At 42.1% G+C, this 19,712-nt stretch overlaps 1 protein-coding gene across 1 annotated transcript in view; it reads right to left on the reverse strand.

Annotated features, from left to right (window-relative positions):
* SYNE1 (spectrin repeat containing nuclear envelope protein 1) overlaps positions 1–19,712 on the reverse strand; it is a 513,156-nt gene that overhangs the window by 343,939 nt on the left and 149,505 nt on the right. The window contains 4 exon segments of the mRNA XM_073627830.1: positions 3,980–4,188; positions 7,264–7,422; positions 11,178–11,312; positions 17,289–17,453. Coding sequence (XP_073483931.1) covers positions 3,980–4,188; positions 7,264–7,422; positions 11,178–11,312; positions 17,289–17,453 — 668 coding nt within the window.

A 19,712-nucleotide genomic window follows, 5' to 3' on the forward strand; every position in this document is an offset into this window, starting at 1 on the left:
GCAGTATAGAGAAGAATACTGCCATGGGCACTGGATAGGCGAGGACTGGGCAGTGGCAGGCCGTGCATTGTGGACGCATGGGCGCCGCCTCCCCATCCCTGCCGCCACCCCCCTATCCATGCGCCCAGCCTCTTTCATTATGCCGGACGCATACATTTCCTATGGTGGGGGTGTTTTTTTTAAGCACGTGATTAGAGCCAGAGGCTCTAATAGGCTTTAAAAAAGGTGGGCTCAGGGCACAGAGAGTGCGCCCCGATCCCACCCAATTGTGTGACCATAGCGAATGAATTTTCGCTATTTTCACTCTACAGTGCATTCCCGCCAACCAGGAGGCAGGTCGGTGAGACCTGTTTCCCGATTTCCCAGCGCTTTGGAAGAGGAGATACACGCTGGTGCCGAACCTCCTGTGCACGGGGGGGCTAGCAGCTGTCAGTGCCTTGAGACCCCGGCTGCCCCTGGTGTGGGGGGGGGTGCATCCACGCCACCAGCCGCTACTGTAGGGGAACATCTAAAAGCCTAAGATCCACTAGTCCCTGCTTGAGGAGGAATATAGAAGGGGGGACATCTAGAAGCTAGGGATCTGCCAGTCCCTGCTAAAGGAGGCATCTAGTACCTAACTGCCAGTCCCCGCTAAAGGAGGCATCTAGTACCAAGAGACTCGACATGCCTCACTGGAGGAGGAATATAGAAGCTTGGAATCCACTAGAGGGGGCATCTAGAATCTAGGGGTCTACCAGTCCCTGTTGGAGGACATCTAGAAATTAGGGATCTATCTGACCTGCTAAAAGAGGAATGTAGGAGCTGAGGGATCCACCAGTCTTTATCGAAGAAAGTATCTAGAACCTCCAGTCACCAGTCCCTGCTGGAGGAGGCATCCAGCTAATGGGAAAAGCTGAAAAGATCCGCAGGAACAGGCAGGCTCCTACATCCTGTTTATGGGCAAGAACAAAGGTCTGCAGGATCAGCAAAGTTTATGGGGGACTACAGAGCCTGCTTTGCCCTGCAGAGTGGAGATTTCACTATCCTCTGTAGCCTGTGCACTAACATGGTATGCAAGAGTCAGCTGTCAGGGAACTATAAATCCCAGGCTGGCCTGGGGATGAGACTGCAGTCACACTGACAGCTTTCTCTGCATAGCTGGGAAGGTTACCATGAAGTTGTTGAGGAACGACAAGCCTCAGTGTGGTCATGCTCTCGTGAAGTTAGCAGGCTCAGTGACATCTTCAGCAGTCTATCTCTGCAAAGAGAGCCCTGGAGCTAAGGACAGGAGAGAAATGGGCGCAGGGACAGCATGACAGTGCTGGACAGCACAGTTGCCGTTTTAAGAGCGTTGTTCCCCTTTTTTAGAACAGGGGGAGGGGCTGGGTGAGGGCGGCACTCGAGCTTGAGAGAGGAAGGGAGAGGGGGAAGTGATGTCAGTTGTTGAGCGGAGAAGGAAGCGATTCCCACCCACCCGCTCTGAGTTGGTTAAATAGGGGGTAAGGGACAGGTCAAGATGACCAGCAGTGCTGGGTCGCTGGAGAAAGAGAAGATAGAGGTTACATGTATGGAACATGTTGTACCCATCCATGGGATGGGGGTTGTTTCTGGTACCCATCCATGAAAGGATGGAGGTTGTTTCTGGTACCCATCCATGGGATGGGGGTTGCTTCTGGTACCCATCCATGAAAGGATGGGGGTTGTTTCTGGTACCCATCCATGAAAGGATGGGGGTTTGTTTATGGTACTTTCAGGTTACAAGGGGTTAACCTGGAAGGGTTAAAAAGGGTAGGTTACTGCGAAGGTTGGGTACCGCCTCCGAGTCAGGCGTTTCCGACTGGACGCCTAAAGTTTAAAAGAAGTTGTTCGCAGTGACCAGTGGTATGTTGTTTCCCTCTATGATACTAAAAAAGTATATTAAAGTTTAATGGTTATTTATGAAGATGTTATTTATTTAATTTTATAAGTAAATAAAAGGCCGTCAAGGCCATTTACTCCAAAACCTGGTCAAGTCATTTGTGAAGGGTTTGGAGGGGGGGGGAGATTTTGGGGATATAAGGTGTGATCAGGAAACTGGGCTTAAGTCCTACAAATGTCATGTCCCTGCTATGCTAAATTTGAAGGTTTAGGCCAGCACTGCCTGTTCAGCTGCTGGAGCACTACAAATCCCAGTGAGTTCAGCTGCTGGAGCAGTAGAAATCCCAGTGACTCCTGCTGGTGCTTGTGATCATAGAAGCATTTTTAAACTTTCTGCTCCCCTTTAATATAATTCATTCTTATATGTCTTCTCTATCTTTCCATCTTTTGTCTATAATTTTAATGCCCCCCTCCCTTTATTTAATAAGATCTATCTATCTATCTATCTATCTATCTATCTATCTATCTATCTATCTATCTATCTATCTATCATCTATCAAAAATGTTTACCTGTTTCTCTATTGCTGATGAAGGGTTATGCTAAACCAAGCTGGCCGTTCTTGTGTGGTTCCGTATTGATTTTGCCCTGTTCTGTTTGACCATTGCATTGTGCATTGCCTGAACTATATACCCTGATCTGTGAGGCTGAGCTATATACCCAGATCTGTGAGGCTGAGCTATATACCCGGATCTGTGAGGCTGAGCTATATAACCTGATCTGTGAGGCTGAGCTGTATACCCTGATCTGTATGGCTGAGCTATAGACCCTGATCTGTGAGGCTGAGCTATATACTCTGTCCTGTGAGGCTGAGCTATATACTCTGTCCTGTGAGGCTGAGCTATATACTCTGTCCTGTGAGGCTGAGCGTGGTCGACGCCCCCCCATCCTAAAACGTTACCAGCCGCCACTGGGACTGGAGAACAGGGAGGCACTGCCATTTAGGAAAAAACACACTTCACCATGTCCACCAGTCAATGTAGAACCATGGCACACTTTTAGTCCACATAAATCTGTCACTACTATGGCTGTCTTTGCCCCCTCAGGCCAAATGTTCTCAGTTCTCCCCTGGCCCAAGACAATCGCATCAGCTGAACGGGATATAATGCAATGCCTTCGCTAAACATTTTCCTGTGAGTGATCACTATTACCTGACATTGCATTCGCACCCACTTTCCTGCTCCAGTTACTAATTGTGTGTTGCCCATGCAATGTCTGGACAACTGGCACAACAATGACACGGATACATTTCAGTAGGATAGGGCTCATGTTCCTACATGGTAAATGAGGTTTTATGTAGAAAAATGTAAAATAATGCATTTGGGTGGCAAAAATATGAATGCAATCTACTCACTGGGAGGAGAACCTCAGGGGGAATCTAGGATATAAAAGGACCTGGAAGTCCTAGTAGATGACAGGCTCAGCAATGACATGCAATGCCAAGCTGCTGAAAGCAAAGCAAACAGAATATTGGCATGCATTAAAAAGGGGATCAACTCCAGAGATAAAACGATAATTCTCCCACTAACAAGACTCTGGTCTGGCCACACCTGCACTATGCTGTCCAGTTCTGGGCACCAGTCCTCAGGAAAGATGTGCTGGAACTGGAGAGAGTCCAGAGAAGGGCAACAAAACGAATAAAGGGACTGGAGAACATTAGTTATGAGGAAAGGTTACGAGCAATGAACTTGTTCTTTCTGAAGAGAAGCTTGAGAGGGGATATGAGTTAATTGTACAAATACCGTACTGGTGACCCCACAATAGGGATAAAACCTTTCCACGAAAGGGAATTTAATAAGACACGCGGCCAGTCACTAAAATTATAAGAAAGGCGGTTTAACCTTAAACTGTGTAGAGAGTTCTTTACTGTAAGCGTGTTAAGGATGTGGAATTCTCTTCCACAGGCAGTGGTTTCAGCAGGGGGGCATTGATAATTTCAAAAAACTATTAGATAAGCACCTGAACGACCACAACATACAGGGATATAATATGTAATACTGACATAAAATTACACACATAGGTTGGACTTGATGGACTTGTGTCTTTTTTTAACCTCGCCTACTATGTAACTATGTAAAACAGTACCTGATCCTGAAATCCTTCCACTTGTCTGGATGCTCCATGAGTTTTAGATGTGTAGTATCAATCTGAGTTTTCATGTCTTTTAGTACCATTCTACTGTTTTCATAAACTCCTTTAATAGGGTCTCTCTCCTGCAGTTTTAAACACAACTCTTCTATTAGCCGCAGCCTCTTCTCACATAGCTGGTAGCACCCTTTCTCACCAAAGAAAGCCTATAATAAAACAGTCATAAAAGCAAGAAATAGAGAGAGGTCAACAAAGCCTGATGAATGCATTAATTAAATATCATGTCTATTGTTTATTAGCCGAGCTGAGCAACTTAACCACTTGCCGACCAGGCTTTTTTTGGCACTTTTTGTTTACAAGTTTTTACTAGAAAATTAATTATAACCCCCAAACATTATATATTTTTTTTAGCTGAGACCCTAGGGAATAAAATGGCGTTTGTTGCAATTTTTTATGTCACACGGTATTTGTGCAGTGATTTTGCAAACAAAATTTTTTGGGAAAAAATACACTTTAATGAATTTAAAAAAAAAAAACAATGTTTATCCAATTTTTTTGTATAATGAAAAATTATGTTATGCTGAGTAAATAGATACCTAACATGTCATGCTTTAAAATTGTGCGCGCTCGTGAAACAGCGACAAATTGCGGTACTTAAAAATCTCCACAGGCGCCGCTTCAAAGCCTTTACAGGTTACCTGTTTAGAGTTACAGAGGAGGTCTAGCATTAGAATTATTGTTCTCGCTCTAATGTTCGCTGCAATACCTCACATGTGTGGTGCGAATACCGTTTACATATGCGTGCTCAACTTGCGTGAACATCCCTTGTAATAGAAGTTACATTGCTCCGGTCCTCCAAGGCCACAGAGGCGATCAGAGTATCTACTCTTTGATCGCCTATGGGAGAAGCAGGCCGCGCCGTCGGATTGTTTCTCGGACGAATCGGCAGAAACAGTAAGACCAAGAAACAGCAGCGAGCAGCGGGAGGGGTGGAATGTCCCCTCCCACTGCTTCGTAAAATGTTTCAATGGCTCATGAGCCGCTTGAAAAGGTTTCATGAGAAAGCCAGCCGCCAACTGTAAAAAATGATACTGGGGTCAGGGCTGATATATTCATCCATAATCCCAGTAAACCACTTCAAAGCAGTAATGTATATATACGTATTGTGGTCGGCAAGTGGTTGCAATAAAACTTATAGTCAGCCTGTGCTTTGCCCATTCAGCCTACATCACAGGCTATCTTAGTTAGTCACTTGTGTCACAGAAATCTGCAGAAAAATCATACAGCTTAACTACAGAGACAAGTACCAAGCTTGAATAATTAATGCTAATGCTCAATGCATAATCAGTGAGCAAAGTCAAGTAAATACATAATTTTCATCATACCCCTTCTGGCTTTGGAGCTTAAGTCAGCTACCCTAACATGGGCCTAAGATAGGCTTAGGGCTAGTTGATTGTAAAATGTCTTAGCTATACTGCATTATGTTCATACAGGAACTTTAATCTTTATACTCGTGAATCAAAGTAGTTTATGAACATGGCGGACATACCATTTGTGCTGAGGTCATTTCCACTAGATGTGGGTCAGGGCAGATAAGAAGCAGAAGGCCTTTCAGCATGATGCCCCAAATGTGCTTCTAGTACTGGAAACTAAGGAGGTGGGACTTTGGGGGCACATGGGTATTTAAACTATGAAAACGTAAAAAATGGTTTTTAAATTTTATTAATTTTTACAAAAAGACATATTGGTATAAAAACAATACAACATACATGTAACAACCTTATTACATATACCAGGTGGATCCTACCCTGCATTTAACATTAAGAGCCCTTGCCCATAGTACATATAATTCAACATTCAATTAAACAAGGAAAAGAACCTTCCCCAAGAGGTAGTAGTTATGAATGTAGGACTAGAATTGGGTAAATATGTATGGAAAAGAAAATCACAATAAAGGCATGTACATAGTATAACAAAACATCAACATAAGATAAACATAGCCATATATAATTTGCATATATTTTCTATTAATTCTACCTTTCTTATGCCCCTGTATACACCTGCTTTACTTGTAGTGTTTGACGAGCACAGCAATGTGAAATGAGATTGGGTAAAACTAAATTCTATACCCTTTATGGGAATAATAACGGCTATTTACAACTCTGTACTCTTTAATACGCAATCTACCATGTATATGGGAAACTTCTTTTTCTCTTTATACCTATATAGGCATCGCATGTGTTACTTTAATGGCTTCCCCAAACCACCGGTTGTACCATCTGTCCCCGGGAGACCACTCTCCTTTATGGGGCTTTGTCCATGTACCACCACAAGGGGTTGAAACTTTATTATATTTTGTTTATTTTATCTATGTTTATCTTATGTTGATGTTTTGTTATACTATGTACATGCCTTTATTGTGATATTCTTTTCCATACATATTTAACAGAACCTTTAACTCCTGAAGAAGCGTTCTACAACGTGAAACATGTTGAGCATATAGAGAGCATTCAAAGTGGACCACCATACCTGCAATTCAACCCAACTCTAGTCCTACATTCATAACTACAACCTCTTGGGGAAGGTTCTTTTCCTTGTTTAATTGAATGTTGGATTATATGTACTATGGGCAAGGGCTCTTAATGTTAAATGCAGGGTAGGATCCACCTGGTATATGTAATAAGGTTGTTACATGTATGTTGTATTGTTTTTAAACCAATATGTCTTTTTGTAAAAATTAATAAAATTTAAAAACAATTTTTTACGTTTTCATAGTTTAAATACCCATGTGCCCACAAAGTCCCACCTCCTTAGTTTCCAATTTGTTGCATTCAACGTTGGCACATTTTTTGCAAGTACCTACAGTGTCACCCTGTTCTAAGGTACTAAATCAACTAGGACCCTCTCTTTGTGCTTCTAGTATGTAATATTACAGTGGTGTCCAGCAGAAGGCAGCTTCATAACTCCCTGCCTGTCCAACAATGAGACATGCAGAATACTGTCCCAATTTCCTTTTGACACTATGCTGGATGGAAGTAAGGGGGGGTATTTATTGTAAGACCCAAGTTACATATTATAGACTGAAAGGGAGCTCAGGGTATCACAAATGTTTCTATTTATCTCTATCTATCTATCTATCTATCTATCTATCTATCTATCTATCTATCTATCTATCTATCTATCTATCTATCTATCTATCTATCTATCTATCTATCTATCTATCAATCCTGTTGATGACACTACATTGCTGAGGGAGACAGTAAGTTTTAATGTATACCTACCCTGTGTTCTTTTACAATTTTCTCACTGCCATCTACTGGAAGCATTTTGTTCTCCCGAGCCAACTCTGCTCTGCAGTCTTCCACTGAGGCTAAAATCCTACTCCTCTCCAGCTCAATTTTCAGATGTAATAAGTGGTAGGGAGCTTCACTCTGATAATCCTATAAAGCAAACAAAGAACCGTGAAAATAAGGTTTAGAAGAAAATATTTCTTTAATGTCACACTCACCGGTCAAGGCAGCTGTTGTGATGTTAGATATAGGCCATCCACATTTCTGGACCAGCTCAGGACAAAATGAATATAAAGTATATATTTTTTTTCTTTCCCTGGTTCAGCAACAATAACTTTCACCGAGGATCATCTATACAAGATATCTAAACCACTTTAAATGGTCTCTTAGCAAGAATGAGCAGCAGTTAAAACAGCTCATGAATGCAATAATGAAAACCCTTAACAACCTTAATCCTTTTACAAACATGCAAAGAAAGTGAAAAAGAGAAAGAATTTATCTGCGCTTAGAACCTAAATCAGCGGCTAAGCACTGTAACTGAGATACTAGGCACTAGGGATGAGCCGAACACCCCCCTGTTCGGTTCGCACCAGAACATGCGAACAGGAAAAAAGTTTGTTTGAACAAGCGAACACTGTTAAAGTCTATGGGACACGAACATGAATAATCAAAAGTGCTAATTTTAAAGGCTTATATGCAAGTTATTGTCATAAAAAGTGTTTGGGGACCTGGGTCCTGCCCCAGGGGACATGGATCAATGCAAAAAAAAGTTTTAAAAACGTCAGTTTTTTCGAGAGCAGTGATTTTAATAATGCCTAAAGTGAAACAATAAAAGTGTAATATCCCTTTAAATTTCATACCTGGGGGGTGTCTATAGTATGCCTGTAAAGGGGCCATGTTTCCCGTGTCTGACAGTCTGACAGCAAAATGACATTTCAAAGGAAAAAAAGTCATTTAAAACTACTCGTGGCTATTAATGCATTGCCGGTCCGACAATACACATAGAAGTTCATTGATAAAAACGGCATGGGGATTCCCCACAGGGGAACCCCGAACCAAAATTTAAAAAAAAAAATGACGTGGGGGGTCCCCCTAAATTCCATACCAGGCCCTTCAGGTCTGGTATGGATATTAAGGGGAACCCCGGCCAAAATTTAAAAAAAAATGACGTGGGGGTCCCCCCCGGTGACCCCGCCCCCTCTGACGCACGGTGACTTGACGGGACTTCCCTGTGGCGTCACGGGGAATGCCACAGGTAAGTCCCGTCATGTCCCCGTGCGTCAGAGGGGGCGGGGTCACCGGGTGGCCCCCCCCCCCGTTATTTAAGAACCGTCAGAAGAGGAGAAGCGTCACACAGCGGGAGCCTTCCTCCATGCCAGCATGCATGCGGAGCGGCCCGGAGAAGAAGATGAAGAAGAGAAGAAGATGAAGAAGAGAAGAAGATGAAGAGAAGAGCGGGAGCCTCCCTCCATGCCATGGATGCGGAGCGGCCCGAGGAGAAGAAGGGAAGAAGACGCCGCGGAGGAGATGCTGGACGAGAACACTGGAGGAAGAACCAGAAGAGCCAGAAGAACCAGAAGAAGAAGATGAAGGAAGATAGAAGAAAGAAGAAAGAAGAAGCATTTAAATAGAGGAATTGTCAAAAACTGTCTCTTGTCATTTTTAACATTTTTGACAGTTTTTTAGTGAAATGGTAGGGGTACTTTTACCATTTCACACAGGGGGGAGGGTCGGGATCTGGGGGTCCCCTTGTTAAAGGGGGCTTCCAGATTCCGATAAGCCCCCGCCCACAGACCCCCACAACCACCGGCCAGGGTTGTGGGGATGAGGCCCTTGTCCTCATCAACATGGGGACAAGGTGTTTTGGGGGGCTACCCCAAAGCACCCTCCCAATGTTGAGGGCATGTGGCCTGGTACGGTTAAGGAGGGGGGGCGCTCTCTCGTCCCCCTCTTTTCCTGCAGCCTGCCAGGTTGCGTGCTCAGATAAGGGTGTGGTATGGATTTTTGGGAGGACCCCACACCGTTTTTTTTTTTTTTAATTTTGGCGCGGGGTTCCCCTTAATATCCATACCAGACCTGAAGGGCCTGGTATGGAATTTAGGGGGACCCCCACGTCATTTTTTTTTTTTTATTTTGGTTCGGGGTTCCCCTGTGGGGAATTCCCATGCCGTTTTTATCAATGAACTTCTATGTGTATTGTCGGACCGGCAATGCATTAATAGCCACGAGTAGTTTTAAATGACTTTTTTTCCTTTGAAATGTCATTTTGCTGTCAGACTGTTCTAAACACGGGAAACATGCGCCCCTTTACAGGCATACTATAGACACCTCCCCGGTGTGAAATTTAAAGGTATATTACACTTTTATTGTTTCACTTTAAGCATTATTAAAATCACTGCTCCCGAAAAAACATCCCTTTTTAAAACTTTTTTTTGCATTGATACATGTCCCCTGGGGCAGGACCCAGGTCCCCAAACACTTTTATGACAATGCCATGCATATAAGCCTTTAAAATTAGCACTTTTGATTTCTCCCATAGACTTTTAAAGGGTGTTCCGCGGCATTCGAATTTGCCGCGAACACCCCAAATTGTTCGCTGTTCGGCGAACTTGCGAACAGCCGATGTTCGAGTCGAACATGAGTTCGACTCGAACTCAAAGCTCATCCCTACTAGGCACAATAGCAATAGATAAACAAAGTGCAGAGCTATACATATACTGTAATAAGTGCATATATTAGCAGTAAATGAACAAAGTGCAGCACTATACATATATTAAATGCATAAATCAATAAACTATACAGAAATTGTGTAAGTCAAAAGAAGCCATAGAGAGAAAGTCCCCTAGTAAAATCCATGTTGAATAGAGAAGTCCAGAAATCGCAACCGTGTCACACACAGCAAGTTCACACTTGAGGCTTGAGAACCAGCGACCACCCTTACTCAGGGAGATTGGTAAACACCAGTTGTGGCCCATCCATGCATCCGGCCCCTGATCTACATGCAGGGTTTTTTTTTTTAAGCACGTGATTAGAGTCAGAGGCTCAAATAGGCTTCAAAAAAGAGTGGGCTTGGGACGCAGAGCATTGCGCCCCAAGCCCACCCAGTTTTGTGACAATAGCGAATTAATATTCGCAATCGTAACACTGATTCTCTTCCCAGCCAATCAGGAAGCGGGTTGCAAGACCCATCACCCGATTGGCCAAAAAGGAGATCCGATCAGATTGGCCGCAAGGAGGAGGGAGGAGATGCAGGGGAAGTGAGAAAAGCACCCAGAGAACGGTCCAGAGAGAAATCGATGCTGCCTGGAGTGCTGCCCACGAGATGTTGTAAGTGCGGGACCCCGACTACGTGACCTGACCGACCGGGGGGGGGAATAGGGGTGGTCTCATTTGCCATACCCGTCCCCCCCCCCACCCCCCCGCACCCAGAGAAAACCACCAGCCACCACTGCACCACTGGTAAGCACTCAATCAGTCCTTAGATCCAGAGGGCTCAGGTTAGAGCTCAGGTGTCCTCTCAGATGGCCCCAGATGGTAGGTATAAGGATAGATTCAAAGACAATCCAGGAAGCAGCAGGAAACCAAATATCAGCTGAGACAAATAAATGTACTTGTGTATAGAAGAGAGGAATAAACTGTCTGTTTATGGCTCACAGCAGTGCCATGAAAGGTCCCATGGATCCCAGAGGCCAGCACAAGGGATAAATCTGCAGAAGGAAAATGAGGGGTTCCTCCACGTGGTAGGGAGGGTCCTATCTTCTATCCTGATGATTTAACCAGTCAGAGACCCAATATTCCTAGTAGTGCTGGATATTGGCACCAAAAGCCTTTTTTTCTTAGATTACAGAAGCCTAATTTGTTTAAAGATATAAAGTGGAATCCTAAACATAAACTAAATTACAAACCTTCCATTGTTTATGTAATTTCCTGACGGTTTCTTGAAGTGGCTGCTGGTCTTGCTCTGGCAGGATATCTGTCAGTTCATCACAAGCTTTCAGGAAAGCATTAAGAACCTTCAGATCTAACTGTCCAAAAAAGTCCTGCATGCAAAAAAAAAATGTTATAGAGTTTCCAACAAAGCACATTTTTTTCAAATTAAAGTGTTACTAAACCCACAACAGAAAAATCAGTCTGTATATGCAGTAAAGCATGCTTGTTATACTCACTGTGGAACCTAAGGAGTTAATCCACCGCATTGTGTAAAAAGACTATTTGATCCTGTCTTCTCTGATCCTCCCACAGTCCCCAATCTATCTCCTGACAGTACAGAGCCTTGGGGGGAACTCTGCACATGCTTAGTTTGATGTGTATTGCTAGAGAGTTTTTTTTTTCTTGGCAGGGTGCATGTAATCGGCACAGGGCCAATCAGCACTGTCCAGAGGGTCAAGGGTCATGCAGCCTCATAAGACAATCAGAGGAGGATAAAAATCTCTCCTACAAGCTTTAACCAGTGCTCGGCTGGACACTGATAGAAGTCACAAGACTGCTATATACTACTAATGAGAAAAGTTATTGAGCAATATATATTTACTAAAAGAACTGCATTTCCATGTTCTGTGTACCATGGAAGACCAGATATAGTGAATGCAGGCTCCTGGGTTTAGTAACACCTCCAGTGCACTATATCATGTTGTTTGTTGTAAATGTGTAGCCTGCTAGTGTAGTGCAATTCAATTATCTTTAGAGAAACTAACCCTTCAAGCATGAAAAAAGAAAAAACATGCATCTCTGCAATGCATGCATGTTTCACCATGTTTTATCATCTTAAATACCTGCAAGTACAGAAACATACATGTTGATCTGCAAAAAATGCACTCCACAAGTCCAGTTGAGGGCCAATAACAAACAGCAATATGTGGACTGAGTGGTATCAGCTCTGCCAAGTTGTATTTTCCTATCTCCCTATCCATAACCTTATCCTGGTGGTAAACCGCAGAAATGAAATGTGAAAAAGCACATCCTTCTATACTGTGTACTTGTCTCTCTCCAAAGCTCTGAGTGTCATTTCTCTCTGGTGCCTTGTTCTTCAATTATCATAAGGAGTCACTTCTGGCAGCTTTTCCCAACACCAAGAGTTATAAAAGATGATGGAGAGGGAGCTGACCCACATATTCACAGCTGTGCTTGTTCTCCATACTTTGTGAAGGGGAATGTGTCCCTTCCCTGAAATCACAGCACAGAGCTGTCGACTCTGTGAAGACTTCAGATCCCCACCCCCTGCTCCTAGATCAAAGAAGAAATCCTTTTCCGGTTTGTGTTTTCAGAATGATCTACAGAAGAAATTGTTGCTGATACACAGCTAAAACTTATACAGGAGAATTTGTTTCATCTCTGTCTATCACCTAATTGTGGTCACTTCCTTGGGTATATGTATGGGTTTACAACCACTTTAAGATAACAAAGGTGCTTAGGGCAGCTCTGAATTCATGACACGATTAATGTGTATTTCTGCAATTTTTGAACAGGTATATAAAACACTTTAAATAGTTTATTGAAAAGCCTGAAATGTAGCAACTAAGAGAAGTTCAATGTAAAAATATTGTATTTTTCACAATCATAGATGTTCTACTGTGCTGCTAAATATAATCTATTGGTATTGGTTATTTTAGACTGATCTGAAATGTTCAAATAGCTTAGATATCTTACATGTCAATACATACATGAAGCCTGAACTTATATACCACATACAGTATCTCACAAAAGTGAGTACACCCCTTACATTTCTGTAAATATTTTATTATATCTTTTCATGTGACAACACTGAAGAAATGACACTTTGCTACAATGTAAAGCAGTGAGTGTACAGCTTGTATAACAGTGTAAATTTGCTGTCCCGTCAAAATAACTCAACACACAGCCATTAATGTCTAAACCGCTGGCAACAAAAGTGAGTACACCCCTAAGTGAAAATGACCAAATTGGGCCCAATTAGCAATTTTGCCTCCCCGGTGTCATGTGACTCATTAGTATTACAAGGTCTCAGGTGTGAATGGGGAGCAGGTGTGTTAAATTTGATGTTATCGCTTTAACTCTCTCATACTGGTCACTGGAAGTTCAACATGGCACCTCATGGCAAAAAAACTGAGGATCTGAAAAAAAGAATTGGTGCTCTACATAAAGATGGTCTAGGCCAGTGATGGTGAACATTGGCACCCCAGATGTTTTGGAACTACAGTTCCCATGATGCTCAACTACCCTGCAGAGTGCATGAACTTAAGGGGAAATGAAGTTCCAAAACATCTGTGGTGCCAAGTTCGCCATCACTGGCCTAGGCTATAAAAAGATTGCCAAGACCCTGAAAATGAGCTGCAACACGGTGGCCAAGACCATACAGCGGTTAAACAGCGGTTAAACAGGACAGGTTCCACTCAGAACAGGAAGTTGAGTGCACATGCTCAGTATCATATCCAGAGGTTGTCTTTGGGAAATAGGCGTGGGCTGCCAGCATTGCTGCAGAGGTTGAAGGGGTGGGGGGTAGTGTTTAGATCATACGCCGCACACTGCATCAGATTGGTCTGCATGGCTTTCGTCCCAGAAGGAAGCCTCTTCTAAAGATGATGCGCAATAAAGCCTGCAAACAGTTTGCTGAAAGCAAGCAGACTAAGGACATGGATTACTGGAACCATGTTCTGTGGTCTGGTGAGACCAAGATAAAATTATTTGGTTCAGATGGTGTCAAGCGTGTGTGGCTGCAACCAGGTGAGGAGTACAAAGACAAGTTTGTCTTGCTTACAGTCAAGCATGGTGGTGGGAGTGTCATGGTCTGGGGCTACATGAGTGCTGCTGACACTGGGAAGCTACAGTTTATCGAGGGAACCATGAAGGCCAACATGTACTGTGACCTACTGATGCAGAGCATGATCCCCTCCCTCCGGAGACTGGGCCGCAGGGCGGTATTCCAACATGATAACGACCCCAAACACATCTCCAAGACAACCACTGCCTTGCTAAAGAAGCTGAGGGTAAAGATGATGGACTGGCCAAGCATGTCTCCAGACCTAAACCCTATTGAGCATCTGTGGGGCATCCTCAAACGAAAGGTGGAGGAGGGCAAGGTCTCTAACATCCACCAGCTCCATGATGTCGTCATGGAGGAGTGGAAGAGGACTCCAGTGACAACCTGTGAAGCTCTGGTGAACTCCATGCCCAAGGGGGTTAAAGCAGTGCTGGAAAATAATGGTGGCCACACAAAATGTTGACACTTTGGGCCCAATTTCGACATTTTCACTTAGGGGTGTACTCACTTGTTGCCAGCGGTTTAGACATTAATGGCTGTGTGTTGAGTTATTTTGAGGGGACAGCAAATTTACATGGTTATACAAGCTGTACACTTACTACTTTACATTGTAGCAAAGTGTAATTTCTTCAGTGTTGTCACATGAAAACATATAATTTAGTTTATAGAATTCACCTCCGTAACATCTCTAAAATTCGCCCCTTTTTAACAAATGAATCCACCAAGCTCCTCATTCACTCCCTTGTTATCTCTCGCCTTGACTATTGCAACTCCCTTCTCATTGGCCTGCCTCTCCATAGGCTATCCTCGCTTCAGTCTATCATGAATGCTGCTGCCAGATTTATCCACCTTACCAACCACTCAGTGTCTGCCAACCCTCTCCTCCAATCCCTACACTGGCTCCCAATCACCCAGCGAATTAAATTCAAAATACTAACCACAACATACAAAGCCATTCACAACTCTGCCCTGAGCTACATCACCAATCTTGTCTCCAAATATCACCCAAATCATCCTCTCCTCTCTTCTCAACACCTCCTACTCTCAAGCTCTCTCGTCTCCTGCTCTCATGCTCGTCTCCAGGATTTCTCCAGAGCCTCTCCCATCCTCTGGAACTCGCTACCTCCACCTGTCCGGCTATCCCCTACTCTTGCTACCTTCAGGTGATCCCTGAAAACTCATCTCTTCAGGAAAGCTTATAACGTCTCTAACTAATCTTTTACCACTTCCATCAGCTTATTCCCCACAGTTACAACCTTTTGTACCACCTGCCCCACCCTATTAGATTGTAAGCTCTTCTGAGCAGGGCCCTCTTAATCCTCCTGTATCTTATTGTATTATAACTGTATTGTCTCCCTTTTATATTGTAAAGTGCTGCGTAAACTGTTGGCGCTATATAAATCCTGTATTATAATAATAATAATAATATAATAAAATATTTACAAAAATGTGAGAGGTGTACTCACTTTTGTGAGATACTGTATATACGACTAATTGTGAAACTAACCAAAACTCTGGACTGAGTAGCGATGGGTTAAAACTTGTTTTTTTTCTTCTGTCTGTGTCCCACTGGGGAAATTTACCTTCACTTCCTCTCCCAAAAACACAACAGAAAGCTAGAGGATATCTCTACAAAGTGAGGAAAGTCCTCTCTTAGTCATCTAGAACAAGGCTACCAACTGGAAGACTTCCCCTCTTTTACTGTTCAGGTGACAACTCAAAGCATTGTCTGCTCCATTGATAATGGGCAAATAAATGGGTAAATAAAAAATGTGAATCTGCCCAGCATGGACATGAACCAGACTGAGGTTCTAACCCTTTCCAACTATAAACTAAAGTAAAATAAAAGTTTGGGCTTTAAAGTACCTGAATTTGACTCGGTATCAGCCTCCTGCAGTCTGCTGTACAGTGGAGTTCAGGGGGGAAGCAGCACAAGGAGCCAATCAGCTGTGCTGCAGCGCAAAAGAAGCAGTTATAAAGAAGAGAGTAGAGTGGCAGAAAGATGAGTTCATCAGCATGCTGCCTCTCCTTTTCCTGATTGACCACAAAGTTAGGTGCGTGAAAGTGGAAATACTGTCCTATGTCAGACAGGACTGTGCAGTGTAACATAAATCTCATATATGTGTTTTAACATTGTATTTAGCTGTTGCACTGAGCTCTGCTTTAACTAGAAAATGCTCCTATTTGGGTTTTGTGGGACAATAAGTTCTGGTTGGAAAATTTCCTGCCCCTCAAAATGGGAAATGCTATATATATAGTACGTCAGCCTTTAGTGGATTTCCTCTATGAACACATAGCAAGCTCCTAGAACAGTCACAGAATGAGCTCAGCCAAAATGTTCAGCCTGGCATTGTTTTCGTGATATCATGGTTTCAAACAACAGTCAAGATCCAGTGGTGATGGTACTGTTGCATTATACACAAAATAGATGAATCTGATTGCATGAAATTGATCTTTTTCCCCATCCATTTTGTGTAAAAATTAGTAACAAAAAAACAATAAGGGAAGTTATGCTTATAATGTCTCCTGTCTGCTAAAATAAAGTTAATGGATTGTTGAAAAGTTTTGCCTTCATGTCTTTGGGAAGAAGATTACTGACTGTAGCAATGCTTTGAACAAGTAAAGAGAATTTCTGTTGTAAAGTTAGAACCCCCTAACTTAGAAAAACTGACAAACTGATCACAGGACATGATCTCAAGGCCATCCAAAGTTTGGATCCACCTAGCTTGCCCCTTTGTTATACGACAGGCCACCATTGAGTAAAATTAACCGTTTTTGAATGCTCTCCAATGGGGCTTCTAGCTGGAGAATCCATGAATACGTTGCAAGACAATGATCTAAATATGGTTTTTCAATGCCACCTATTAATTTGCAGTTACCACTACTGTATATACCTTATTTAGACTTACACAACAAATTAAGGATCTTTATTTTTCACAGAACGTCTTCTCTTTTTATTATGTTTCACTACACTATATAAAACCTCTATTTTGCTTTAGTTAGTACAGGGAACTGTAATTCTAGAAGAAGAATTGCTGGGAATATCCACACCATAGAAATACGGTACCATCGCACTATTTTTAATCTAAATAATCATTTTGGATTCAGGTTAATCAGCATACCCTGAAACCCTTTGTATGGATTTTCAGGAGAAAACAACTCCAAGAGTTCACCTTTCCCACTTTAGTGGTTGTCTATAATTTCTAACACCTAAATGGGAGGGCTAGAGGAACCTCAAGTCAAAAGTCACAAAAATTATCATATGGCAAAATCTACTTACAGTGTGCTTCTTTAGTAATTCCTCTGGGTTTCCCTTCTCTTTTAAGTATGTTTCTGCTGTTTTCAAGACCTTCTCAAGTTCCGCTCTGGACTCTTCAAACTTCTTCATCAGGCTGCTATTGGACTCTATCTTTTTTTTCCACTCCGATATTTTCTTTACCATGGTCTTAATTTAAAAAGAAAAATGGCACATACATATTTTATATATATGGCTAGTGGAAAGTAGAATATCAGTGGCAGAATAAATTATTTTGTAACGTGTATTTACTTTTGGACAAGTTATGAAAAAATGCCAAGTTTTAATTTAGGATCCTCAAGTTCTAGAACTGCATTTAAAATAGGTGTATGAGATTTTAAATATTATTTTTTTCTCAGTTTGATCGCTCCATTTGTCAGTTCCTCTCAAATCTCAAATTCTGATAGACTGGGATGTTCAATAGTATTGATGTTTTTTTCCCTTGGGTTTCTACACATTGAAAAAAAGGGACTAGAAGAGCAGACAAACATCAATATTGAACTGAAAAAAAAAAGAATAAAAAATGGATGCATATAAGCTTGCGTTAGGAATTTGATGAAAAGCACATATGGCCAGATTTATTAATCAACATCAGCCAAAATGTATTTCATTTTGAATATGATACGTGAGGGTTACAGCCTCCAATGAAGTGATGGGAAATCTCTTCAACAAGTTCACAGACAAAATAAATAACACATTTTTAGTGGGGAAGGATTAGAACTTCTGACAATATTTTTATTACTGTCTGTGCCTACTTGTCTCAGTGACAGCCGAATGCCCATTGAAATTTCTTCAAAGCGGCCACAGGCAAAAATAACTAGACAGAAATTTGAACATTTCCATACACTACCCAAAACTAAATGCAATGGCTGGAGTTTGACTTAAAGTGAAACTTCACTCTACCAATCAACATTGATTATTTTTAATCCTCATGCTGATAGCATTAGTAAGTAGATAGAAAAGTATATCATATACTTGTTTTAAACTTGCTTCTTACATTTCTTCAGTTACTTCCTGGTTTCTTCACTTTGTAAACTATCTCATACATCTCAGGAGTCTTCTGGAAGGGAGGAGGTGGGGACAGACGTAGTTCAAATGTTCCAGGCACTGCTGGCACCATCTTATCTCAAGGTAAACAATAGCAACTGGAAAAAAGTTTTTAACTTTCCAAAACACTGCTTCCCCTCAACTCTTCAACCAGAATTGTCTGTCATAGAAATTAGACAGAAAACGGCCAACCAGGTTTGATGACTGTCCTGTCACATAAAGGGGCCTTCCCACGCCTATGCAATTTTAGTAATCTGGTTATACACCTATTCATGTATGTATGGACTATTAAAATGTGATTAACAATGTTTTTGTACATCTTAAATTAATGTGTGTTCGTGTATTACTTAAGAAAATTCAAGAATATAGATTTTTCATTGGGCAGATTGTTTTAAAATGCAACAAAAAGCCACCAATATTTGGACATGTGAAAGTGGCCTAAAGTCACATTACTCGCTCTTGCTGACTCTTCCCCACCTTTCACTTTTCTGTCTAGTGAAGGGACTACTGTTATTTCCAGCACTGTTAAATGCTGGGAGTGCTGAAGAAACCCCTAGTCCACCGTGCAATGGCGCAAGAACAGGAGACAACAAATATGAAGCTCCACTAGGAATAGTAACATTAGCTCTAATTTCCCAAAATATGCACTTTGCCCTGGTTACTGCTCAACAACCTCCCTAATGTGAATACAGACCTCAGATGCAGACAAATTCATCTTCACACTGACTTGTCTATTCCAGACAAGAGCCCCCTGCATCTTCTGAAATGTTGCAATCCATGTAGAACAATGGGCATGTCAATCTACAGCTTGGCACATGCACTTTGGAAAGCTATTATTCTCAATGAACATGTCTTTTGTCACATGACACTACAGACGATGCCAGGAATATTGCACATTTCAAACATCACACAGGACCATGGCAAACAGTAATGAAACAGAGTACACGTGACCCTGGGCAAATGCACTTATCGTTAAAGCTGTTTTGTTTTTTCACTTTCAGCTGTGTGACTTGGCTGCACAGGCAACTGTGTCATACTTAATATCCAGGCATAAAGTAAAGGGGTTTACAGTAACCATGCATAACCGATTGTAATGCAGCTTTCACTAGAATGCTCCCTCATAGCTGCTGGCTCCTGCTTACTATGAATAACAATGTGTTTTCTTTGAACTGTTATTAAATAAACCAAAGGGTTTCTGAAGTAAACATATTTTAAACACAATGGGCATAGTATTGCATGTTATAAGCTTAGCATAAAAGTGTTTATGAGAAAGCTTTAACAATTGTGGGGAAAACTGGCTTTATTACCAAGAAATTAAACCATGATAACAGAGAACCACAAAACCTGCTTGAGTGTGCTATA

The sequence above is a fragment of the Aquarana catesbeiana genome, linkage group LG04 (genome assembly GCF_042186555.1).
Source record: "Aquarana catesbeiana isolate 2022-GZ linkage group LG04, ASM4218655v1, whole genome shotgun sequence".
Classification (NCBI taxonomy): domain Eukaryota; kingdom Metazoa; phylum Chordata; class Amphibia; order Anura; family Ranidae; genus Aquarana; species Aquarana catesbeiana.